The sequence below is a fragment of the Phyllostomus discolor genome, chromosome 6 (genome assembly GCF_004126475.2).
Source record: "Phyllostomus discolor isolate MPI-MPIP mPhyDis1 chromosome 6, mPhyDis1.pri.v3, whole genome shotgun sequence".
In the NCBI taxonomy this organism is placed as follows: Eukaryota; Metazoa; Chordata; class Mammalia; order Chiroptera; family Phyllostomidae; genus Phyllostomus; species Phyllostomus discolor.
Window position 1 is genome coordinate 123657882 of NC_040908.2, and position 27009 is coordinate 123684890.

At 36.5% G+C, this 27009-nt stretch overlaps 3 protein-coding genes across 3 annotated transcripts; all 3 read right to left on the reverse strand.

Annotated features, from left to right (window-relative positions):
• Positions 1–4216: 4216 nt before the first annotated feature.
• LOC114498896 (olfactory receptor 51G2-like) lies at positions 4217–5480 on the reverse strand. The gene has a single exon (XM_028514904.2). It carries the CDS (start codon positions 5425–5427, stop codon positions 4468–4470), a length of 960 nt encoding a protein of 319 aa, XP_028370705.1. The 5' UTR covers positions 5428–5480; the 3' UTR covers positions 4217–4467.
• A 4179-nt stretch (positions 5481–9659) lies between these two features.
• LOC114498897 (olfactory receptor 51G2-like) lies at positions 9660–10607 on the reverse strand. Its single transcript, XM_028514905.1, has one exon. It carries the CDS (start codon positions 10605–10607, stop codon positions 9660–9662), a length of 948 nt encoding a protein of 315 aa, XP_028370706.1.
• A 6686-nt stretch (positions 10608–17293) lies between these two features.
• LOC114498898 (olfactory receptor 51G2-like) lies at positions 17294–18774 on the reverse strand. Its single transcript, XM_028514906.2, has one exon. It carries the CDS (start codon positions 18648–18650, stop codon positions 17784–17786), a length of 867 nt encoding a protein of 288 aa, XP_028370707.2. The 5' UTR covers positions 18651–18774; the 3' UTR covers positions 17294–17783.
• Between the last annotated feature and the right edge of the window lie 8235 nt (positions 18775–27009).

The window sequence follows — 27009 nt, forward strand, 5'->3', positions numbered from 1 at the left end:
GCTTCATCACAAAACTTTTTGTTACCATCCTCAAACATAAGGCTGTTTTATTTTCCTTTCCAAGGCCGCAATACTGACTCACCCTTTATAGCACCAAAGCTGGGACTGTGTCTCTTCTCAGTAAGAGTTCGATGGCAAAGAGTTCTCAGGGAAGAGTAATTTTATAGCAACTTGGCCAGTACCCTAAACATCCTTTCCTTGGGGAACACAGAAAATTCCCAGTAGGGCTTAGTGGTTGTCACACCAAAGGAGTTCAGCAGTGGGCTCTAGAGAGATTACTGGCTTCTATGGTAGATCTATTTTTAATTTTGAAGGAATCGCCATACTGTTTTCCATAGTGTCAGCGCTGATTTACATTCCCGCCAACATATATAAGGGTTCCTTTTTTCCCAGATCCTTGTCAACACTTCTCTCTTTTTTTTCTAATAAGCCATCCTAACAAGTGTGAGGTGATACCTCATTGCACTTTCGATTTGAATTTCCCTGATGATTAGTAATGTTGAATCCCTTTTTATATACTTGGTGGTAATCTGTATGCCTTCTTCAGAGAAATGGCTATTCAAAATTCTCCTTAAATGAAATTACTTAATGGAAGTCTGTCTTGAAATTCCCTAAACAATTATAGCTGGTGTTCAGTGGTCTATCCCATTTTGCCATGTAATGAGGATGGGATTTTAATTTGTCTTGTCCTATTTTTAGATCTTTCTCAGTTTAGCAGAACTAGATCCCATTTTATAGCCACTATCTATGTGGTTAGCCCTGGAACAAGTCAGAGAATAAGTGAATAAGTTTATTCCTCATTCACTTGGATGAATTTATTCCTTGTAAAAAGTTCTACTACCCTTCTACTGAGAGAATGAATGAGTTAGAGAGTAATCCTGGGAGTCATTGTTCCTCATGCACATTCACACTTTTGCTCAAAGTAGACTTCCTCCATTGTGAATGGGATATTATCTCACAGCTGGACATCAGTAAACATTCAGGGATATCTGTGATCTGAGAATATGGTAAAGTAGAACTGGCATAAAAATATGCTGAGAGAAGAAAAAATGTCCTGGGGTGCATATATGTTTCTGTGTGTGTGAAGGGGGAGGACTTGGCTTAATTCCATTCTTGATTTCTTTCCTTATCCAACATTCTGTTACTCAGGAAGTTAGGTTGTATTCCTGCTCTTTTATTGCCTGTTCTTGAACAATTAAAATAATTTTATATGTTACTTAATTTTGTTTTAACTATGTTTTTATACTTGCAGCCACAAGACCCATTCTTAGGTCATCCACAATATTTCTATGCTCTATAAACTTATATATAGACTGGAAACAAAGAAAGGTATGCTTGTGGCTCAGGCAGAGGGAATGGAAGGGTAACCGTTGTGAAAGATCCCCTGATGCCTCCCCGTAACAGTCTAATGTGTCAAGGGAAATACTTTCAGAACTTTATCCCAACTGGGGGAAAGAAATTCTCCTCATGTCCAGCTCCCTCAATTTTCCTGTTTTATCTAAGTGGAAAAGGGGTTCATTATTCAATATACTGAGCATGTTGTAGTCAGAGAAGGGGGAAAAAAAGGAGCCTGAGGAAAAAAAGAAGACCTATGAAGAAATCCTTGTAAAGGTCACAGATCTGAGAAACAGATCCAGTAAAATCTCAAGTCTTTTAAGATTTCACTGGAAGATTATTATGTTTCCCTTCTCCACATGTGAAACCTCGCCACCAACCCAACAGGATTCCAGTATGAAAATAAATAGCAAATCATAGCTACAAAGAGCTGAAAAATACTGATTTCTTCCTAAGAAAAAATACATTGAAAAACCTAAAATTAAGGAGGGAATGGAGAACAAGGAAAATAGCTGCCCATATCTATAGCTACAGCAAACACAATCCAATTACTAGTCACAGTAACACAATCTTCACATTAAAGACACATGTACCTACTTGCTGCCCTGGCTGGTGTGGCTCAATGGATTGCATGCCAGCCTTCAAACCAAAGGGTCGCCAGTTTGATTCCCAGGCAGGGCACGTGCCTGGGTTTCGGGCCAGGTCCCCAGTAGGGGGTGTTCAAGAGGCAACCACACATTGATGTTTCTCTCCCTCTCTTTTCCCCTCCCTTGCTCTATCTGTAAAAATAAATAAATAAAATATTTTTAAAAAGGCACATGTACCTACTTTCTATTGCCCAATTAAACATTCCTTAATTTGAATAAAAGTCACAAAATGTGTAAAAAGGAAAATAAAAGCATGCTCCAAAGAGACAAAGCAACTCATCATGAAAAGAATCTGAAGGATATGTAATATCAAATAGACACTTTAAATATCTATGAAAAATGTAATAAGTGCTCTAGTGGAAATAGTAAATGTGAAAATAACTGGTGGCATTGTAAATAGAAAGACAAACTCTAAGGAAGAATCAAGAGAACATGCTAGAAATAAAAAACCATTGTAATAAAAATGAACAGTTCCTTTGATGAGCTAATCAGTAGACTAAAAAAATAATAAAAATGAATCAACTCAAATCTCAGTCAATAGAAATTTTCCAACTGAAATACAGAAGACAAAAATAAAACTATGAAACAACAGATCCAAAAACTATGAAACAACATGGAAAGGTGTAATATACATGTAATTTGAATACTAGAAGAAAAAAGAGGAACAAAGCAGAAATAATATACGAAATGATAATGACTGAGAACTTCCATAATTAATGACTGAAACCAAACTATAGATTCAGGAATTCCATCTAACATCAAGAAGGAATAATACAAAATAGATGCATTTAGTCAAACCTCATTAAACTGAAGAAACCAAAGACTAGAAAAATAAATCTTGAAATAATCCATTGTTGTGGAGGGAACACTTAGCAGTAGAGGAACAAGGGTTAAGAACTATAACAAAATTCTCCTCAAACTCAAGACAAGCAAGAGAAAAGTAGAATAAAATATTTTAAATATTTAAAGGAAGAAAATCTCTAACTTAGAATTTTATATCCAGGTAAAATATTCTCCAGATTTTAAGAGATATATGCAGAGGCAGATTTTATCAAACCAAGAAAGAAAAAATAATAATAAAGAAAGAAATTCATGCAAGCATGCAAGCCAGCTGATTTACCCAGAACAAAATAGACAATAGACACATTATATGTCAGAACCTTGATTTTCTACTAAGAAAGGTACTGTGTCAAAGGAATAAATAAACATAAAATACCATCTCATTCTTTAAATCTTGGTTAATCTATAAAAACCACTTTTACTTAAAGCAATAAAAGGAACAATGTTCTGGGTGATTATAGCATATGAATAAGTGAAAGGAGTCACATCACCAGCGAAATAAGGGAAGAATTGGGGATACTTTGTGTCAGATACTTGCATTACATGTGAATGGTCTAGAGATATTTGAAAATACATTTAAAGTAGTTCAAAATGTATAATGCAAACTCAAGTGTAACCAGTAATAAGCAAAATATATAGTTGATAACCCGAAAGAGATAAAATCATACAAAATTTTCTATTAAAATCAGAGAGGGCAGAAATATAGGGTGAAATACTCTAGAAGTCAAATTAAGAAGCCCTAGGCCCTGGCTAGCATAGCTCAGTGGATTGAGCGCGTACTGAGAACCAAAGTGTCGTAGGTTCGATTCCCAGTCAGGGTACATACCTGGGTTGCAGGCCACAGCCCCCAGCAACAGCACATTAATCTCTCTCTCTCCCCCTTTCTCTCTCCCTCCCTTCCCTCTCTAAAAATAAATAATAAATAATAAATAAAATCTTAAAAAAAAGAAGTCCTCACAAGCTTGATTCTCACAAATCTAGAATTACATGAACATTTAACCTGGCCAGAAGTGTTTCTCAAAACTGTAACCTATTCATTCATTTATTCTTTCATTCAGCAAATACAAACCAAATACCTAGTATATGGAAAGGGCCATATTTCGAAACGGGAATGCAATAGCTAACAAGAGGTAAAGAATATCTTTCCTCATGGGGATTATACTTAGTGGGAATTTTTCAAAAATACTTTTAATATCACTGAATTCCAAACATGCCCATCACCCCATTTTCCAGTAATTATTTCTCCTACAGTCTCAGGCAAAGCATCATGTGCATCTTTATACCTTTGTTAAGTTTCTAGTTATTCTTTAGATTTCTTTTACATTTAGATAATAGTTCCCTTCTTGAGCTTTAAATAATGTAAGACTTTTCTCCTCTAACCCAGAAGCTGTTTCTCAGGTATATTTCTTTCTTCAGGGTTTGCAACAGTGTATTTAACATGCTAGGTATTGAACAAAACTTTGTTTAATGAAAAATTAATAAACGAGAACATGATTATTTCTTCTCATGAATGAGAACTTCATGTGGAAGATGATACTGTCTCTCTCTGACATTCCTCTCCTGACTATGGGACTCACTTTATGCTCAGTGGTGCATGAAGCAACTAGGACTAAAGTTTCTTCTGCCTTCCCTCTCTAGAAAAGACTTAATGATTCTGAGAATCTCTGATGCCAGTGCCACCCAACCCGAAGAGGCGCAGCATCCTCAGGCGGATCTGCTTGGTCTTAATGGTGTAAACCATGGGATTAAGCACTGGAGGAGTGAGAAAGTGAAGATAGGAGAGCAGTACATGGCTGCATGGAGAAGCCCACCTCCCAAATCTATGGATCATGGATAAGCCAATCATAGGTGTGTAGAAGAGCAGCACAGCACAGAGGTGGGAGACACAAGTGTTGAGGGCTTTGAGGCGCTCTGCCTTGGAGGCAATGGACAACACTGTGTAGAGGATCAGACCATAGGAGAGGACAATGAGCACTGCATCCACACCCAGTGTGGAGAGCACCACAAAGAGACCATAGGCACTGTTGATGTGGGTGTCAGCACAGGCCAGCTTCATGACATCAGGGTGCAGGCAGTAGGAGTGGGAAAGCAGGCGATTGCGGCAGTAAGGCAGCTTCTTCAGCATGATGGGAGCTGGGATGTGGAGACCCACGCTGCGTAGCATGATGGCCAGGCCCAAGCTGGCAATCCGGGGACTCGTGAGGATGGTGCCATAGCGCAGGGGGTTGCTGATGGCCACAACACGGTCAAAGGCCATGGTCAGCAGCACAGAGGACTCCATGATGGAGAAGGTGTGGATGAAGAAGAGCTGGGCCAGACACACATCCACTGCCACCTCCCTGAGACCCAGCATGTAGATGGTGAGCATGGTGGGCAGTGTGGAGGCAGACAGGCCCAGGTCAGTCACTGCCAGCATGGACAGAAAGTAGTACATGGGCTGGTGCAGGGAGGGCTCTGACCTCACCACCCAGAGGATCAGGCTGTTCCCTGCCAGAGATGCCACATACATGGCACACAGAGGGATGGAGAGCCAGGTGTACACAGCCTCAAGGCCTGGGAGGCCTGATAGGAAGAAGGAGGTGCCAGTGTTGTTGGAGTCTGACATGATGACCTGGACGGACAGAACTCCAAGCAGATGAGCATTCACAGGGTCTATGATCAAAAGAGTTGCTGAGTCAGAGCCTGATTTGTTAACCACGACATTGCAAAAACTCCCCAGAAAGCTGCTCTGATAACCATGGCCTTGTAATTTACCCAAGTATTTTCCCTAGTTCATGCATAGGGAGTTCTTTTCTTTTTTTTTATTGTTGTTCAACTGCAATTGTCTCCATTTTTTCCCCACCACCCCCCACTATCTCACACATCCTTGCCTCCCACCCTGGATCCTACCCCCTTTGGATCTGTCCATGGGTCATTTATACACATTCCTTGACTCTCCTTCCCTTATTTCCCCCCATTATCCTTTTCCTACTTCCCCTCTCATTACTATCAGTTTGGTCTTTATTTCAATGTCTCTGGTTATATTTTGCTCACTTGTTTGTTTTGTTGATTAGGTTCCACTTATAGGTAAAATCATATGATATTTGAAGAGTTGCTGTGTCAGAGTTTCCTGTTCTGTGAACCATGACACTGCAAAGACTCCCCAGAATGCCTCTCTGATAACCATGGCCTTATACTCTATCCAAGTATTTTCCCCAATTCATACACAGAAAGTTCTTTTAAAAAGGTGTGTCTGAATTATTTGAAGAAATCTTGCATACATATGAGCCTGTCTCAGCATCCACACAACATAATTTACCCCCAAATCAGTGTTTGAAATACAGCTCTTGAAAGGGACTTAGAATCTTCCAAGTCTACATTATACATTTTGGGAAATGAATTCTAGCTTTCAATGTAGTTAGTGTGTCTGATTTGGAACCAGAATCAAAGTTCCTCACTTCCTGAAGTTTCTTTTTCACACTGTGTTTCAATAGTTGCTTCTCCAGTGTATGATTATGAGAATTTTGCACAGAGACATGTTTCATAATAAAACAACACAAAGTAATTCTTCATTTCATGTCAACCTCTTACATGACACAAGAAAATCTTATCACACATACAATTTAAAATACAAAGCTATGGCAAAAATTTTAGATGTTTATATAAATACGATTCATTCTCCAATATAACTGTTCATGTGAAACAATAAATAGAATGATTCTTAACTTACAGAATATTGAACAGTTACCTTAAAACTTATGCATTACTATTTAGCATTATTCTAGAAACTAGGGGAAAAAGGCATATTTTTGCCAAGAAATCAGGATTTGGTACACTTGTAAAGTAGTTTCTGGAGAAATACAATAATCTGGTTATAAATCTCCTTTCTTTCCTGTGGTCTGCCCCTTGAACTTTGGCCACTGTTTCACAGCCTGTCAAATAACTACCTCCTTATATTAAATCCACTTGAGTTTCATTTTTTCTTTTAGAACACAATAAAGAGAACTCAATTTGAATGCTTTAAACTTTCCTTCCTAATTATAAAGGAAGAAAAGTCCTAGAATTCTCCAGAAATACAAAACATTAAAGAGCAATAATCAGGAATAACAAGTTATTTTTGAGGAATCTTATTTAATCATGTATTTGGAGGAGATTTTTGGTTAACATTGATTTTCTCATTTTGTCTCTTTTCCTTTCCTATGTCTTGTGGAACACAACCCAGTATTCTCTCTTTGAAAAGGAGGTCAATATAATAATGAATTCTGTCATTTTTACTTTTGCAGGTAAAAATATGCAAGTGTGATTCATTACCTTTGTATTTCATTTAAAGCACTTCACAAACCATTCTCACATACCATTTTAAAGCACCTCAGTTCTCAGAGGATGGAAGGTCTGTTTTGCCAGACTAATAAAATTATTTGTTAAGAACTCAAGTGTACACCTTTGCTAAAGTTTCATGGGTCATAAAAGGAGGACCCAAGACTGGAAATAATTCTTTTGGACTCAGTAATTATTATTCTGGACATTATTGTTTGTAACTTAAGGCAAATGTCAGCTATTTACCAACATACTGAAGGCACTCACAAGCCTTAGCCTTAAATTGAAGTAAATTATAATAAACTACCATAAATTCTTATTTCTGAAATTTTTATGATTGCCAGTTTTAATTTGCTTTTTATACTCTATCACTTCCAGAATTAAACTGTCCTAGGCACTGTTCTGTATTTCAGAATTATAACTATTAAAAATTTAACAGTAAGGTCCCCACATAAAGGAGACATGAGCCAATATTATTTGAAATATGTTAAAAATGCAATGTAGAAAGAAAAGGAGGTGTTATTTTAGCTTAAGAGTTTAGGTAATAGCTCTTTGAGCAGAGGGTAATTGGAGAAAAAGCAAACAGCAAGAAGGAGCAAGGCAGTTGGAGATCTGTGGGTGTGTAGGTGAGTGATTGAGTGATTGGTAGGAAATGTAAACAGATGCATTAGGAATAACCTCAGGTTACCAGCACACAAGATAACTACGAGATAGGTATCTTTAATAGCCGGAACCATAATAGAAATAAAAGAGTTAAGAGAACAGAGACAACCTTCTTGAGCCAACACAATCACTTATGAAAACTGCTTTGTACTTGACTGGGCGTTGGGGGAATTTTCTTCTGTGTTGATTATATATCTAGTGGCTCTGAGAGTGGACTGTGGACAACAGCAATGGCATGAGAAGCACAGAAGAACTTTCAGTAAATAAAAGCCATCATCCTTCCCCGCCACCCCTGCAAATCTATTAAATTAGGATTTCTTGGATTGAAGCCCAGCACTTGATAGTTTAACAAACCCTCCAGGTGATTCTAATGCAAACAAAGTTCTGAGAATCACTGCAGTACATAGGTAGGTATAGTATTGCTTTATAGACAGAAGTGAACAATGTTGTTTAAGGCCCGCTAAAGCAAGGAAGTGGAAGAGAAGCAATGGTAATAAATTAAGATGAAAAAAAACACCCTTAGACAAAAAAGAAAACCTGCAACTCAGTGCTAAGCTCTGAGGTGGGGCCCCATGATTATCAATCACAAACGCAAGATTTTTCCGTTGGGATTTCCCAAATGATCTTACCATATGAAAGACCAATAAGCATATGATGATTACAATAAATACGGATACTATGTTTTTCCTTTTAATTTGGTGTGCAAAGTAAAAAATGTTATAAGGTAATCTGGATGTTAGCTAAATTCTGCTGCTGTAGGCAGTTGGACAAACTGTATTATCCCTTCTAAATATAGATTTATGCATTTCTGCTCAGCTACTGAAAGATGGCACAAATGTGAAATAAGGTGAGGAAATGTTCAAAACCACTGACTGGGAAGGACCATGCATTCAAATTAAGTATCTAAATGTTCTCTGTGGAGTCTCGATCCTATGTTCAACCTACACTGTCACTGTCTTTCTATTTAATTAGAGAAAATAATGAACATTTCTTTCACAAACTCAAAGGTCTTTCATTTTTCTTATAAATTTCAAATACATAGATACAAGCCCAATAAATATCCATAGTGTAAACAGCATAGTGTAATCTGTGCTGTCATCCATTAAAGCACCTGTGACTGATTGGTGAATTATATGTTTAAAGGCTATTTTCCCTAAACATTTAAGCTATCCACACTAAAGTAACAATATTCTATTTTGTTCTCTGTATACTATAAATAGGAGGTGATCCAACAGAGATAAATAAATATAATCCAAATGAATGACTTTGCAGGGATTAAACAAAATATTGGTAATATATTCTTTTGGAGAAGAAAATTGAGTTATATATGGCATTTACCATTCAAGAACTACGGTATCTCAGTGTGTTTTTGAGGACTTAGAGCAGCTCATTTAACCATTAGAAAGTGAGGAGCAGGACTTTAACTTCATTCAAAGAGCTAGATATGGTTAATATACAAATCAAAAGAAAGACATCTATTCATTCCACCAATTTACCAAGTACAACCAAGTGAGGCTTTTTTGAGCTTAATTTTGTGGTATTCTAGGTTTTTAGTTGAAGAGAGTTTAAAGGTCATTAAATCCTGTTCTTCTAATCTGTTTACCTTTCCTTGTAAATGATATTCTCTTCAGAGGCTGTTAGTTTCCCTTGTAACAGCTCAAGGTTTTTCAGGTTGACACTGACATTTGCAGAATAAGAAACTTGTTTTTTTCCTTTTGGACAGAGTCTGTTCTGATGGCATGGGAAGCCCCAAAACATATTCAATCAGGTTTTTTTTTTTAATATTTAATGATCAGTTGAAAGGAACAATACACTTCCTCTCAGGAATGTTTTCAATCAGCAGGCTGACTATCACAATGAGTATTTTGTCCTTGGGGCTCAGAACATTTTGGGGTGGAGCATCTTCAGAATACGTACCCGAATCTCTTTGGTTTTAACACTGTAGACAATGGGGTTGAGCATTGGAGGTACAAGAAAGTGCAGATAGGAGAGAAGCATATACACCTGAGCCGGTAGTTTCTTTTTCCCAAAGCGATGGATTATGGACAGGCTGACTAGTGGGATATAAAATAGTAGTACAGCACAGATGTGGGAAATGCAGGTGTTGAAAGCTTTGAGTCTGTCAGCATTGGAAGCAATACTTAATACTGTCTTCAAGATCAGTACATAGGAAAGGAGAATGAGTACAGCATCTATCCCCAAAGTGGAAAGCATAACAAAGAGCCCAAAGCCACTGTTTACAACAGTGCTGGATATGGCCAGCCTTAGAACATCAGGGTGAACACAGTAAGAATGAGACAGAGCATTCACAGGCTGAAACTGTAGTCTTGTAAGGAGCACAGGCAGGGGCAGATGAAGGGTAGCACTACAGGTCACAATGGCCAGCCCAATGGCCCCAATGCGCTTGGTTGTGAGAATGGTGGCATAGCGTAAGGGCTCTCGGATAGCCACGCAGCGGTCAAAAGCCATGGCTAAAAGCACAGCTGACTCAATGACTGAGAAAGTGTGAATGAAGAAGAGTTGCATAAAGCAGGTTGCAGCTCCCACCTTCCTCTGGCCCACAAGGAAGACTGCTGCCATTGAAGGCAGTGTAGAAACTGAGAGGCCCAAGTCAGCCATTGAAAGCATGGAGAGGAAGAGGTACATGGGTGTGTGAAGGCTGGGCACAGACTTGACAATGTACATTATGGTAATGTTGCCCAGCAAAGACAGACCATAGATAAGGCAGGTGGGAATAGCTGTCCAGCAGTGAGCAGTCTCCAGTCCTGGGAGATCCATCAGTATGAAGCACAAGCTGCTGGTATTATTATGTCTTGGAATTGCCATAACTCTGAGGAGGACTTGCCTGGAAGAATTATTGAGAAAGCAAAAGGTTATCTGTCACCACCTTTCATTATCATCTCATGCCTTTGGGGCTCATAGCCCTTGCTTCCAGGAAAATATTGCTCTTCTTCCTCTTCTGCTCTCATAGTACCAAATCCCTTTCTTTAGGCATTGGCAGAAGGGAGGAGGGCTGCCTATTGTCTTCTGGTTTCCCTTAGTTTTCAGACTCATACTTGGGTCATTCAGATAGAAAAATTCCTCCCTCATTGGAATATGTTTCAAGGTTTGAAAATGCAAACTGAAACTGTTGAGAACACAGAGATCAAGTGCATAAACTAGATTAGTTTTAATAACAGAATATAAAGTTCTAGAGAAGCTTAGATAAAGATAATTGCATTTAGTGGATGCTTTAGAGTTAGAAAATAAAGTATAAGTATGTTAATGCTCACTCTGAACTCCTGAGATTACCTGATATATCTTGTAGTATGTATATGTATACCTATCTATATCTATATCTATTTTATATCTATATCTATATCTATATCTAATTTGTTTGTTTGGAAAGAGATCCAGAAGCTTAAAATAGTGTATGACAAGAGGGGTTTGTATCAGGAGGGGTTTGGCTGGATGTGAATGTTAGCAGATTTGAATCCCTTCTCAATCGTTGTGTACAGGATGCTGTCTCCAAATGTTTGAATAGCTGGCACATATATGTGAGAGGAAGAAGATGAAGATTAGATAATATTTGTAACTGTAAACACAAATTACTTTTTAGGGCATCATCCATTTCCTGAGCTCGTGCTAGGTACTCAATTGATGTAAGATAATGAAACAATATAAAGCTTTGGCCTTTGAAACTCCAGTAACCCACTGGTCAATACAGACATCTCCATAAACTAGTTCATGAGGACATTGACCATGATTCAGATACAAAGTCTCAAAGGTGTGAATCCACACCCTGCTTTCTATGATTTAGTTTTTTAAAGAATGATCCTGGATGTCTTCAAGAACAGTTATTAAAGAAAGGGATAAAATGTGAAATCTGAGCACACAGAATTCAAAGGAAACTTTGGTCACATATCTAAACTCCAACTGAATGATAAGTTTCTCTCTCAGCATCTTAGGAAAATTTTCGTGGCAATGAAGATCTCAAAGTACTTGGGCAGTCATTCATGTGGCAGCTGTGACCAGTAGAACAGACTGCATTATATTCTAATTCTCTTTTACAAACTAATTATAATGATGCTTTGTAAAGTCATGAAGAACACCTACAATCCCCACTCCACCTGTCAACACTTAGTCTAAGAAAAACCCAGAGAAGAAATTCTATGAAGGGTGAACAATGGTGTCAAAATTAAAACAAACATGGTAATTGAACAGCAAACAAATATTGGCAGAAATTACAGCACAAGTCATGAAGGAATAATAATGATAGTAATGGCAAAAAGTCCCATTTATAGTAAAAGCAAAAAGCAGAGAAAGGCCTATCAGACCTGAGAAAAGATCTACACTAGAAAGAGGAGAGCTCAGTGTTTGTGTGGGTATGGCTGTGGAGATGTGAGAGTGGGTGAGTAGTAGGAGTCATCTATGTTGTTCTAATAAAAACTCTTTCTGAATTTTGATTACAGAGGGAACAGTAGGCAATAAATACAATTCATATCCACCAACCTGCCTCTGAAAAGTTTTATTTATATGCTGTTAATACAGTGTGTTTTCAAAAGAAAAGAAAAAAGCATTACCCCCCAAAATGTAATACACTGAAATTCTTGTAAGTGTAAGAAACTTATCATTATTAATAAAATAAAACATCTGGATTCAGAATTAATATTTCTTGGGGAATATTTAATAAACTGATATGAATAAAATAGCATCTCCACTCCTGCAGCATGAAAACAATAGGAAAGAAGACAAACCCAAGGTGATACATGACAATCTGGTGATAAATTCACAAATGGGAAATGTCTGGGGGGCCATTTGGAAGTGTTCATTTTGATTCCACCTTCTAACAATGTCATTCAAGAAAAGCTACTACTCTGAGACGTTAAAGCTTAGACATAGGCATAGATTCAGCCAACGTGCCTGAGTCTGTCCAGGGAAAAGCCTTGAGCTGCATAAGGACACAGGCACATCACAAGTATGAACTGCCATCTTCCCAAGGAGAATGGATCCTCACCAGATCTGAGGGTGGGTGGGAAGAATTAGAGACACTAGGAACATGGGAAACTACCTGAGAGAGGAAAACAAAGGAGGCAAAGCAGTAGTGAGCACTGCATTTAGTGAATAGTATCAACTAATACTTTCAGCGTAATTCAATGACTATTATTGGTCAACCACACTGCTGGACTTTCCAGAGAGGTAATGGTAGTATATAAAGCCAAATTCTGATAATATGTTCATTCAAAGTACAGCATTTTCCTGAGCTACCTGTGGTGATGAAAAAAAATGAGAAGAGAAAGGGATATTCCTCAGAGGCCCAGTCAAGGTTCTCAGTGTTTAAGGAGAGAAGAGGGAATTTCAGGGGAGAATGGGTAGGGATTACAGGAACAAATTTGGAGGACACATGGACAAAAACTAGGGGTGGGGGGTAATGGGGGGAAGGGGGGAGGGTTGGGTGGGTGGGCTGGAATGGGAGTAGGGGGGAGAAAACTGTACTTGAACAATGATTAAAATAAAAAAAAAAGAATTGAATAGAGAAAAATAAGCAGAGGTTAGAAGCATCTGTTTCCTTGCCTATTTCTTCTCATGCTTTCCATGAATGAGTGTGAGCCGATGTGTGAATTACCATATGAAACTGTGACATGTTTCCTGACACAAAGTGAGCAACAAAAATCCTATCTTCATTATTTGAATTTTGCCAGAAAAAAATTACAGACAAAATTTTCATATTTTCAAGGTCATCTTGTGCAGGTTTTACTAAAATGACTCTGCAACATCTCTGAAAAGAATGTGAAACTCTGTGTCTCAGAAGTCTTTTTAAAAACATGTATAACTTTCTGAGAAATATTATAAAATACATGTCATAAATAAAGTAGTTTGATTTTTTAATTTTATTTCAATTGTTGTTGCAGTACAATTTTCTATCTTTTCCTCCCATTCCACCCACCCACCCAGCCCTCCCCTCCTCCCTCCCTCCCATTTCCACCTGCCCCAGGTTCTTTTTTTTTTTTTTTTTGTAGTTTGACTTTAAGAATAAAACCTGAGTGATTAAAAGGAGCATCCAGAGATCATTTCCCAAAACTATAGAACATACTATCTAAGAAGATCAGAAGTGCTGTATACATAGAAAAAATGCCCTTCCTGACTGAGAAATCCTTGCACAGAATTTGAAACCATATATCTAAGATAACTCATGACTTCTCTCAATCCCTTCTCTGCTACACATGCAACCTGATTTGAGCTAATCTAGCCTGAGATGTTTTTGTCACTCACCAGACCCCAGGACAGAGACACAAGTTCTGTGGATGGAGAGGCAGATGGGGCCTCTTGAGGCTCCCTTACTTGAGTATAGCAGCATGTTGACAGGTTTATAAAACACTTGATCTGCCTCTCCCTGGAGGCTCACATGGAATCCCTGGGGTATAGGCTTTCAGGGAAGCATCAAATGGGTATGTGCCAGATAGAGCCCTCTATTGCTAATTCATGTGGATGTTTCTCAGTTCTGCAGATGGTATATGATACAAGCTTAGAACATGAAGCCACTTTTGCCTCAGGCTTCCTTCCTTCTCTTCCTAGCTTATGTGTGACCTTTTAGCTTCCTTAGAGATAGAGGACATAATAACATACACCCCCACTATTGTGGTCTCAGGATCATCTTGCATTATACTTGTATCTTAAGGGTATACAATCTTTACATCCTCCTACCCCCTTCCTCTAATTCAAACCATTTTTCTTAAATGATAAATATCGTTATGGGTGGGTAAGAAGGAAATATCTAGAGCACTGCTTCCATGAATGATAATATTAATAGATTTCCTCCAGGAGAATTCATTTTGCACTAATATATGGTCTTTGGTAAATAACATATGGCTTCCTTTTAACTGGGGTTGCCTTATCCCCTCCTCCCTCTCTTCTCAAAGTGAATTCTTCATATTCTCTGATAGAATGATTGTTAAGTGGTGGAGAAGGTTTAAAAGGATTCACCAGGAGCATATAATGTGGGCCTGGGTTTTGCTTTTAAGTGGAGGAAGAGTGATATACAACTTTTGGTTGCAATAGGCATGGAGTTGGACAGGAATAGCCTGGGAATTTGAGATGGGAGCCAAGTTGAGAATGAAGTAAAGAAGCTACCTCAGGTGTACACAACCAATCTCTTGTTCAGGGATTCCACCGAATCACTAAAACAGCTCAAAGTAAAATTATACTCCTAGATGATGTTTGATATAGCAAAAGACAATGTGAAAGAACAGTAGGAAAAAATATACATAGGTAAAGGCAAAAGAGGTCACTTAAGGAATCTGAACATTTCTTCTCTGAAAGGGTCTCTCTAGGTGCAGTCCTCAGAGACATATGAGAGAAATCTGTGCAGGGAGGACTACTTGGGTTTCAGAGTCCAGAGTTCTTAACTGGAGCTGGTCACATATTCTGTATCTTCAAAATATCAACATAGTGTATTCACTTCTTTCTGAGTCCCTGCCTTCCTGTTAGGAGAGCCTTGTGACTGCACAAGGCCCACTCAGGAAATTCAGGACAGTCTTCCCATGTTTAGATCTCCTTCACTTAATCACACCTACAAAATTCCTATTTGTATGTGAGGTAATATAATCACAGGTTAAGATGTGGAGCTATTTGGTGGGCCAATATTCAGCCTCCCACAAGAAGAAATACAGACATAAGAAGAGTGAGGAAAAATAATTGGTTGAAAGAGTACAATATAGGTCCAAAGAAATTTTATGTAGCTAGACAGGGATTAAGTTCAAGAGATAAGATGAAAGTCTCATATAAATGGGGATAGAAGATGTAATAAAATTACTCCAGCAGCTCTTATGCAGAGATTAAGACTAAACATGTTATGAAGGTGGGAAGGATATGCAGTTCTAGGCATATCTTCAGTCCTACTAGTGGTAATGTATAGTGTATAATGAGAGGCAAGACTAACTGGGAAACTGATCCCTGAAGCAGTAATGAAGCTGGACATCAGAGACGTGTTTACAACACTGAAAATGAATATAGTCAGGCCACATGTAAGAATATGGGTAAATCTAAAAAAAATACCTGGTATCTCACAATGTTTTTAAAAGATTTTATTTATTCATTTTAAGAAAGAGGGGAAGGGAGGAAAAATGAGAGAGAGAGAAACGCCAGTGTGAGAGAGAACCATTGATAGGTTTCCTCTCAAATGTGCCCCAACCAGGGACTGAGCAGCAACACAGTCATGTGTCCTGACCAGAAATCAGTCCAGTGTCCCTTTACTCTATGGAACAATACCCACAATGCCCACCCAACAAAGCCACAGTGGGAAATATAAGTGCAAAATACTCTTAATTTTCTAAAGAAATCACTAAAAGCAATTCTATATAACTTATATATCCTTATTATAAATGCTGGTGCATATGTTTGTTATATACACACATACATTAAAGATAATAAAACAAGGAAGAGAAAGATAAATGACAAACTCAAATTTGTGTGGTTTCTTTTGGGGATTAAGGTTGAAGTTTATGATTCAGTGAAATAAAAAGAAATCCTTGCGTTTAGTATACCTAACTTGTTGTAATTAATAAACTTAAAGTAAATTGTGGCAAAATGTTAGAATTACATAGAACTAAGTGAAAACATAGATGCATTTGTTCTTTTGTTTTCTTCATCTTTTGGATACTTGAAACATGTTTAATATTAATATAATATATCAACAAAAGAGGAAAAGAGAATGAGTGGAAAGCAAAATTGAACACCTCAGATGATATTAAAATAAATTCATTCAAGGGTAAAAATAGTTTTATCTCCTTTGAATAAAAGAGGTTACAATTCCTTTTTGATTGGAGGTAGAATTTTATGGCATTATCTAGAAATAGATGCTCTTATGTATGTAAAAATGAAGACAGTGTACGATGTGAAGTATAAATGACTGGGAAATAGTCATAAACATGTGAAATTGCAGCTTTGGATTTTGGAAAAAGCCACCCAAAGTAGAAAATATAAAGTTATTTCAAATGATTCCAAAACTAAGTTTAGAGTTGAAAAGTAGAAACAAGAAAGAATGACCATTGATGGAGTTTTCCCTGGAGTATTAGGGTTCACAGTGAGTATGAGAGACAATGAAATAACAGTGTTGTCATAGGGGTAGACAACGTGAAAGTTTAAAGGACCAGGACTAGAGATCTCAAGGCCAAAGTTCAGAGGCTCTGAAATCAGAGTGTGAGAATGCTTGAAAGACAGAAAGAACATTATGGTAGAGATTTAGAGTCTGGCAATAGAAATGTTGGTGTAAATTTAGGTAGAGATTGCTGACATTGTAATTTTCATGGCTTAAAAGTTGTTTTTAGCCCTGACTGGCATAGCTCAGTGGATTGAGCATGGGTTGTGAACCAAAGTGTCACAAGATCGATTCCCAGTCAGGGTACATGCCTGGGTTGTAGGCCATGACCCCCAGCAACAGCACATTGATGTTTCTCTCTCTCTTTCTCCCTCCCTTCCCTCTCTAAAAATAAATAAATAAAATCTTTTATAAAAAAGTTGTTTTTAACATTAGATATTTGTTTATTTATTCCTCTTGTCTCCTACTTTAACAACAATACCATCAAGAAAATAAACAACTATGAAGACAAAAACTTAGTTTAACTCAGTTATCTCCAGCTCCTCAGAAAGGCAAAAAGAAAGAAGCTATTTACTAACTAACTATCACTCTATCAAGTATGATAGGTAGACAGATGATAACAAGTAGTACTTTGTTCATTCTGTGCAGGATGAACTATAAGACTACAAATTTCTCTGACCAATGTATAGGAACCATTGTACTAAGAAATAAGGAGTCTAGTTCATTATTTCAGATTTTTAATTTACTGAATGATTTTTATTATTCAATATGTTTTCACTTAAATCATAGAATAGAAATAGGTATCCAACCTGTATCTCATATTATTCAGAAGAGTCAGTGGTCAAACAGAGTCTCTGTGGTCATTTGGAATATTAGGAAGCTCATTGTCTCATGAAGCAGTCTTTCTCTGTTAGGATAGTGCTCATTCATGTTACAAAGGTAACTTGGGTTGTTACTGATCCTTTTTTGGTGAAGAGTTTCAGAATTTTATGTCGTATCTGTGTGGTTTTTACCACATACACAATGGGGTTCATCACAGGAGGAATGAGAAAATGCATGTTGGCCATGGTCACATAAACATGTGAGGGAAGTTTTGGACCAAAGCGGTGCAGTACAGACAGGCATATCATGGGTGTGAAGAAGAGAATCACGGCACAGAGGTGGGAAATACAGGTGTTGAGAGCCTTGAGTCTGCCACGGTGGGATGCAATGCTTAGTACAGTTTTCAGTATCAGAATATATGAAAAAAAGATAAGGAAAAAATCAAGCCCCATAGTAGATAGCAGCACGAATAATCCAAAGATGCTATTGATCCTGGTGTTGGAGCAGGAGAGCTTTAAGATATCAGGATGCAGGCAGTAGGAATGAGACAGTACATTGGAGTGACAGAAGCACAGCCTCCTCAAGAGGATAGGTAGGGGTACCTGTACGGCTAAGGTTCGAACTATGATGGCCAGAGCTATCTTGGCAATTATACTACTGGTAAGGATGGAGGAATAGTGCAATGGATGAGATATGGCCACAAAACGGTCAAAGGCCATTGCCAGTATGACAGCTGACTCAAAATCCTGGAAGGTGTGGATAAAAAACATTTGTGTGAAGCAAGCTGAGAGGGTGATCTCACGAGCATCCAGCCAGAAGATCCTCAGCATTGTGGGGAAGGTGAAGAGGGACAGACCTAGATCAGAGGCAGCTAGCATGGCCAAGAAGAGGTACATAGGCACATGGAGGGTCTGTTCTTGCCAGATAACTGCAATGATGGTCATGTTGCCCACCAAAATGATGAAGAACATGGCAGCAAATGGTGTGGAGATCCAGATGTGCACAGCCTCCAGACCAGGAATGCCTGTCACCAGGAAGGTGGAGAATGTGGAGGTTGTACTGTTGCCATGGTGCACGATGCCAGGATAGCATGCCTCTCCTAAAATAAATTCATTGTTCAAAAACAAATGAGAACATGACTCTATATTTTTTATGCTTTGAATTGTATATACCTGGGAATAAATAATTACTAACCTCATGAAAATGTTAATTTTATACTGGTCTGACTATTTATGTAATACTCATATGTAAAATATGTCTAACCAGGAAATACTTCCCCTGTTGGTTAAATTCATCAGATATGTTAGCTAATTGAAAGGAAAAAAATGTCTTCTGTCTACTTCTATGTGTTTGACTATTTTCTATTCCCCGTATATGTTGTATCATGTAGTGTTTTCCCTTCTGCATCTCTCTTATTTCACCTCATCTAATGACCCCCAGGTTCACCCATGTTGGTTTAAATGGTAAGATTCACTTCTTTTTGAATGAATAATATCCCATTATATGCATATGCCATATTTTCTTTCTTTTTCAAAAGATTTAATTAATTTATTTTAGGCAGAGGGGAAAGGAGGAAGAAAGAGAGGGAGCGTAACATCACTGTGTAATTGCCTCTCAAGGACCCCCACTGGGGACATGTACTGCAATCCAGGCATGTGCCCTGACCAGAAATCAAACCAGTGACCCTTTGGTTTTAAGGCTGGCACTCAATTTACTCAACCACATCAGCCAGGGCATATGCCATATTTTCTTTATCCATTCATCTATCAATGGGCATTTAGTTTGTAGTTTACCTAAGTCATAAAATTGATGTAATGGTACTTTAAATTAAATACTGAAATCCTCAATAAAATAATGTAAACTAACTCCTTGCCTTGTCATGACAGTAAAACACCACTCTATGAAATTCCTGTGCCTTGGTCAACAATAAAACATGTTAGACTAGTATTAAAGTATGGTTTGATGTTTGATCTGCTTTGTATGCAAAGAGATGAATATAGAAATTGAAAATATTAATTTAGAAATCTTCATATACATTGATGTAATTCTGTTTCCTTAATAATAAAATTTGGGCTTTGTTTCTTGCATGCACTTTTATTATTTTGTACCATTTCATTTTTACTTTTGTTTGACAATGAAACTGAACAGTCATTACATATACACTCTTTATATCCATGTGAAGTCATCCCCATGCACAATAAACTCTTGCATGTACAAATCACCATGATTTCTCACTATCTTCACTCACATCATTGCTGGTTTTTGGGGGGTAGTTTTTGGTGGGCCTTATGAAATTTGCACTTGAAAATCTTCGTTGCCTTCATGAGACATATGAACTCTATCTGAAATAGTCTAAGCATTTCCCAGATGCTTTAATTCAATTTTTACTTGAGTCCAATTCTTGGTAACAGCAGAGTACTAGAGAAAACAATACAAATATAAATGACCCTTCCTAAAGGTATCACCTTTCTTGTCCACTTATTAAAAATGAGACACACAGGATCCTGCCCACTGTTTTGGTTTTAATGTGGAATACTATTTAATTTGTCCAACCCTCAATCTGGATCATTTTGGTTGAATTTTTCAGAAGTCATCAGAATGATTAATATCCTACATGCAATATAATACTGACAAATATCTTAGAAAATTAAAATTAGTCATAGCTGCTTAATAAAAATATTTTAAAATTTACAATTATGCTGGGACAGGGAAGATGGAAGTGTATAAAAAATTTACTTTAATTTCAAAGAGCACTTCTGTCTATCCTAACCTGCTACCAGATTTCTTTTCAATGCCTTTTCTCATTCATGAGTTCTTTGGCATTTTCAGAATGTCCCAGGGATGAGCTAAATCTCATGTTCAATGTTCTTCTCATGGGCATGGATAGTTCTCCACTTATCCAGTTCAAGAATCCTTGAAGCACACTTGCTCAGTGCCACAGTCCAAACATCTCAGGTGTAAAAATAATTAAGGCTACTTTCACAGAAAAAAACATTCTTCAGAACCAGTGATTTCTTGTATTGCAGGCTACAGCTTCTCTACTCACTAAATTATCCCAAGTCTCTGCCATTTGTTCTATTTCAAACTCAGCTCAGATAAACCTTGTTTTTAGTCTCACCTGACATCTTAATGCAGCCTGGTTGCTAAAGTCCTGAGAAGACAGCTTTCTCATCCATGTCCAAGATTGAAAATGTCAGTGACTTGCTTTGCTTTGCTTTATTATTCATGCCGATTTCCCCTGAAAATAGGAGTCTCCTGGGTCTCCATCTCTGCTTGATCTGAGAGCTCTCATTAATTCTTTTTACTTCCCAGGAATACTCCCAAATGGCCCAAGTTCTGGGTAGTTTTTGCATCAGATTAATTCAAAATAAAACCAATCAACACAGTTTCACAATATGTTGGCATGAATTCAATTCTGTTTGAAATCTATTTAAAAATTATTTGTACGCATGCTGGTATCATTCACATTTTTGTAATGTAATTTGGGTAGTCTAAAAATTTATTTCATCAAAGGCTCTTCATTAAATTTTAACATAACTTCAATGTATATATGTGTTGGGCATGAAACATTATTCACTGTATGCAGAAATTACCTTAATATTCAGAAATGATCAACAATATTTGCTTGTCTTCCATCACCCTTCATCCTCCAAACACATAACTACCTTACACAGTCACATAAATAGAAGGCAGTAGTCCATTTCCCCCTTCCTCCAGGCCCCAGCAACCACCATTGTATCCTCTGCTTAGAGTCTGACTATTTTAGATTACTCATAGAAGTGGAATCATTGAGTATGTGTTCTGTGATTGGACTATTTCACTTAATATAATGTTCTCCAGGTTTATCCATGTTGTTGCAAATGGCAGAATTTGCTTCTTTTCAAAGGCTAAATAATATTTCATTACATGAATATACAACATATTCTTTATTTATCTGCCAATGGACATTTAGATTGTTTCAATGTCTTGCTTAGTGTAAATAATGCTGCAATAAACATGAGAAGGCAGATATCTCTTTAAATCTCTTCAGTTTGAAACATGAAATTGTGGCCATATTTTTCTTCTACAAAAGTGGTCATTGCTGAATCATATGGTAGTTTCAGTTTTTATTTTTTTTTTGAGAAATCTCCATAGTTTTTCCCATAGTTTTGTACCATTTACACTCCCACTAACAGTGCACAAAGTTTTACATTTCTCCACATGCTTGACAACACTTGTTATCTTTGGTAATAGCTATGTTAACAAGTATGAGTTGATATCTCATTGTAATGTTATTTGCATTTCCCCAGTGATCAGCAAGCACCTTCACTTACACCTATTAGCCACTTGTAGGTCTTCTTCAGAAAAACATCTGTTTAAGTGTCCCTTAATCTATCAGGCTGCTGTAATAGAATACCATAGAGTGATTTATAAACAACAGAAATTCATCACCTCAGGCAGTTGCAAAATCAAAACTCTTGACTCTAATGGTTTTTAATATACTGCACCCTTCACCCTTCCCCTCTGAGAGAAATATGTTTGTAGTGCAGGAACTTGAACTCTCCAAGAACCATGAAATAACTCAAATAATGAAAATTATAAGGCCTGGAAAGATCTGAGGTCCATTTTTCCCCCTCTTGTGACTGGTAGTTTGTGCAAGGAATGCAAGCTGACATTTTTTCAGGATTGTACAGAGCTAGAGATTTGAACATATATCTGTAGCAGAGTAATATTTATAAATAACCACATGTTGCTTCTCAGGCACCTACAGTCCTATATTTGAAGTTCAAATAATTTTAAGGTTTTGACTTTTGTCTCCTAATATTGTCTCCTAATGTTTAAAGTTTTTTACTTTTTGTAACTATTAGGAGAATATTTACTTTTTCTAAATATTCAATATTAGGAGACAAAAGTCAAATATAAACTTTCAAATAATCATTGATAAAGAATATTGAACCAGCAACACTTTGTTTCATAGTCCAGCACCAGTATGACAACTGACTCAAAGTCCTGGAAGGTGTGGATGAAAAACATCTGTGTGAAGCAAGCTGAGAGGGTGATCTTGCAAGCATCCAGCCAGAAGATCCTCAGCATTGTGGGGAAGGTGAAGAGGGACAGACCTAGGTCAGAGGCAGCTAGCTAGCAATACCAAGAAGAGGTACACAGGCACATGGAAGGTCTTTTCTCACCAGATATAACTGAAGTGATGGTCATGTTGCCCACCAACGTAATGAAGAGCATGGCACAGATGGGTATGGAAATCCAGATGTGCACAGCCTCTAGCCCAGGAATGCCTGTCATCAGGAAGGTGGAGAATATTAAGTTGGTACTATTGATAGGAAACATGATGCAGGAGCTGCAGGCCTTTCCTGAAATAAAATGCATTGTCTCAGACATAAGTTAAAATTTGACTTGGACATTTAATTCACTGCTTACACTATCTCATTTTATACCAACTCTAAGATAAGATTAAATGTTGTTTACTAACATATAGCATCTGGGCCTCTGGATTAGAAAGTAAGAACTTTCTAAAATCAAATTCCCATATATTATAAGTAAACCAAGGAAAATTAATTAAAAATTATATTTTGCATATTTTGTAATTTACATGCTATTTAATGCATCAATGATGTTTGACATCATCAAAATATTATTCTTGATGATATTTTAAAATTTTAAAAATGAAAAATAAATATGATATAAATACATTTCTTTCAGAAATCCATGCAAATTCATGCCTGTTATTGCATTAGTATTATTTCATTATAGAGTAAGTCCTTCTGCCTTGCTCAACTTTGATAAATATTAGAGATTATTATTCAAACTATCAGAAACACATTTTGATATTCTAACATTTCTGCAATGAGATGAGTATAGAAATTGAAAATAAACATTTACAAACTTTTGCATTAATGTGGCACAATACATTATTTTTCTTTAATTTAATAATGAAACTGATCATTAGTGCACAATAATAAAATTATTATTGCATTTTGGATGTATTTTTATTTCATCTCTCTTAAACCATGATTTTAATTATGTTCTAGAAACAATGATTTTGTCATTGAAAAAATGTTAAATGGACCTTTATTACATAGTTTATGAAGTGTTGTTACAAAGCAATTCATTGTTGAATGTAAGTATTTTTTTATTTCATTGAACATAAAATGTACAGATTTTTTAATTTTTTAAAGATTTTATTTATTTATTAGAGAGAGGGAAAGAGAGGGAGAAAGACAGGGAGAGAAACATCAATGTGCATGAGAAATATTGATCAGTTGCCTCTCACACACTCTCAAATGGCAACCTAGCCCATAACCCCAGAATGTGCCCTGACTGGGAATTGAACTGGCAGCCTTTAGGTTCCCAGGCCAGTATTCAATCCACTGAGCCCCACCAGCCAGGGCAAATTGTTTAATTTTTTAAATTCGTGGTTCTCTTGTCATATAGGTTTTCTTTTCATATAGGGCTAATATTAAATTTTAATTAATAAGTTCTAAGAATTTTGTATACAGTTACTATATATTTGTGTAGCAAATGGTTTATTTTAATACCAATAATAAAATTTAAACAATGCCTATTTTATTAATTTAATTTAATATGGATGTAGTTATTTATTCATCAAAATATTCAATATTATTTTTCTTTATATACTTAGATATAAGTTTTGTTTATCACAAAAATGTGGGAAAGCACAATTAACAAGTTGTATTGAAGAAATGAGAAGTCTGTTTCATGTTCAGCTATTAAATACAATATGTCAGAGATGAGACCATTTTTATGGTCTATGTTACCAAAACTTATTTATTCAGAGAGAATTAGTTGTGGATATACTAAGTGTCCTTCCCACAGACAGCAAAATACACAGTTTTTTTCTCCTGAGTCCACCCCTCACTGCATTCTGTATTTATAAAGCTAAGTAGACATTGCATATATACTCTTCATATCATGTGAAGTGATCCCCACAATGAGCCTTACAAATATATGCATGTGGTAGTTGTCTCAATGTCTCCCTCACCCATTCTCATTCACTAATGCTACCTGCGGTATTGTTCATGGGCCTTTGCAGGGATTTCACTTCGAAAACTTCATTTCCTGAATGGAGCATATTGACCCAGACTGTGGTGGCCCAAGTATTTTCCAGCCATTTCTACATAAACATAGCTTAAGTCTAATTTTTGGTCAGAGTAAGATTCTTATAGAAAATAATAATAGTAATAATAAAGTTCTTCTCTATAAAGTCTCACTGCCTAGCCTTGGACAAGTCTAGCCAACTTTTCACAATTCCGTCTGTGTCAACTTAAAGACTCAAAAGCATAAGGATAAAGATAAAGCACAAGTACTAAGGACAAAAAGCATAAGCAAAGATCCTGTTCATTTTCCCTACATTCATTTGGCAGGTTAGTCAATTTTTCAAAATCTCAATCTACATTAATTTGTCAGACTTTTAGAAACAATGGAAAGATTAACTAAAATTTTATGCATTATCCTAAAAACTTTAAAAATTGGAATTAGCTCCAGAAGCTTCATCAACATTTTTAGAAATCTTGAATTTTGTTGTGAAGGATAGAGGAGATGGTAAGTGGCCTGGGAAACTCACTCTTTGTTGGATAAGAGCACATTCTTCTCAGTCTAATCTTCATGTTCTCTGATGTTGAAGGTATGGTGCCAGGTTTCTTCTCAATGCCTTTTTCGATCCATGGGCTTTAAACCATTTTCTAAATCTATATTCTTTAGTCTCACAAAGGGTTTTCATATTTAGGGATGAGGCTAGACTCACAGGTTCCCTGGTGCAAGGCACAGGAGAAGCAACCACACATTGATGCTTTTCTCCCTCTCTTTCTCCCTTCCTTCCTCTCTGTCTAAAAATAAATAAATAAAACTTTTAAAATAAGATTAAATTTTTAAAATCTTTTAAAAAATTTAAAGGCTCCTGGATATGATCTCAGGGGGAGAAAGAAAGAAAATATATATGATGGGTTATAAAAACAGCCAATATAAATTATTTTATAGTTGAATGCACCATATTACCTGTAGAAGTTTTATAAAAAATTTGTGCACATTTAAGGTTTTATTAATGTGAACATTTTGGCCAATTCTTAAATAACCAAACATTATTTTGAAAATAGACTATGGAGAGATGGTGGATGCTTAAGGTAAATGTAAGGAGAAAAGGAATGAAAAAGACGAAAAGGAAGGAGAGAGGGAGGGAGAGAGAGGGAGAAATAAGCAGACAAGAGAGCATGCAGCAACCAGAAAAAGTTGTTTATGTTCTTGAATTTCATTTCACCATCCCCATTAGCACTTTAAGCCCAGATGATGATATTTTTCTCTCTTCAGTAGCCTCATTCCTCAATTATATCATGTGTTTTTTCTTTGAAAAACAATAGAGTAGTATTACCAACATCAAAATGTTGCTTTTAGAATTACATGAATTATTGAAAGTGGCAGTATATTATACAGAAAAATATAGTGTTAAATTATGCATCAAATTGTACTTACTTCCTTGTAACATAATAAATTGTTGTGAAAAATGAAAAAAATAATGTCACTTTTCATTGTTTCCTAGGAGTGCTCCAGAAATGGTCCAAGTGCTGGCTACTGTTTTGCATCAAGAGAATTGAAAATCACTCTAGCCTTTCTTGGTGTTACCTACATTCATTTTGAAGTTATTTTTTTAATGCAATATGTACATTTTGGGGTTATTCATGTCTTTCATAATATATTTTGGGATTCTCAGAAGTTAATTGCATCACAGGCATCTCTTTGAACTCTACTATTGTTCAATTTATAGTATATGTTTTAGATATGAAGTCGTATTGAATGAATGTAGAAATTACCTTTGAATTCCAAAGTGATAAATTATTTATGCTTCTCTGTCATCTTTCCACATTCTACCATACACACACCACTCACTTTACCAAAACACATACACATAACTGCATGTCAAGGGACTTTTTTGTGATGTAAATACTAATAAAATTATGAACATGATCTTTCACCTAGGAGTATTGTGACTAGCAGTAGACCCTCCTTATGATGTAATGTTTGGGAATTTACAAAGCTCTTATATATATCGTATAGTGTTTACTTTTTAACATATAAAAGTACACATTTTTCTCATAGCAACTCAGCAAATCATTATCTTTGAAGAGACACATTCAAAAAATTAATTTATTGATACTATATTAGACAATTAATATGTAGTCAAAGTAGAATTCAAAGGTCATTCATGGTCCAGAGTACGCACTCCCTCTATCAGATATATATCAAAATAATATCAAAGTTGTATTTGTATAGCTCTGACTTTTATTGGTAAAGGCTCTGGTCTCTGAAGCAAAGCATTTTTCT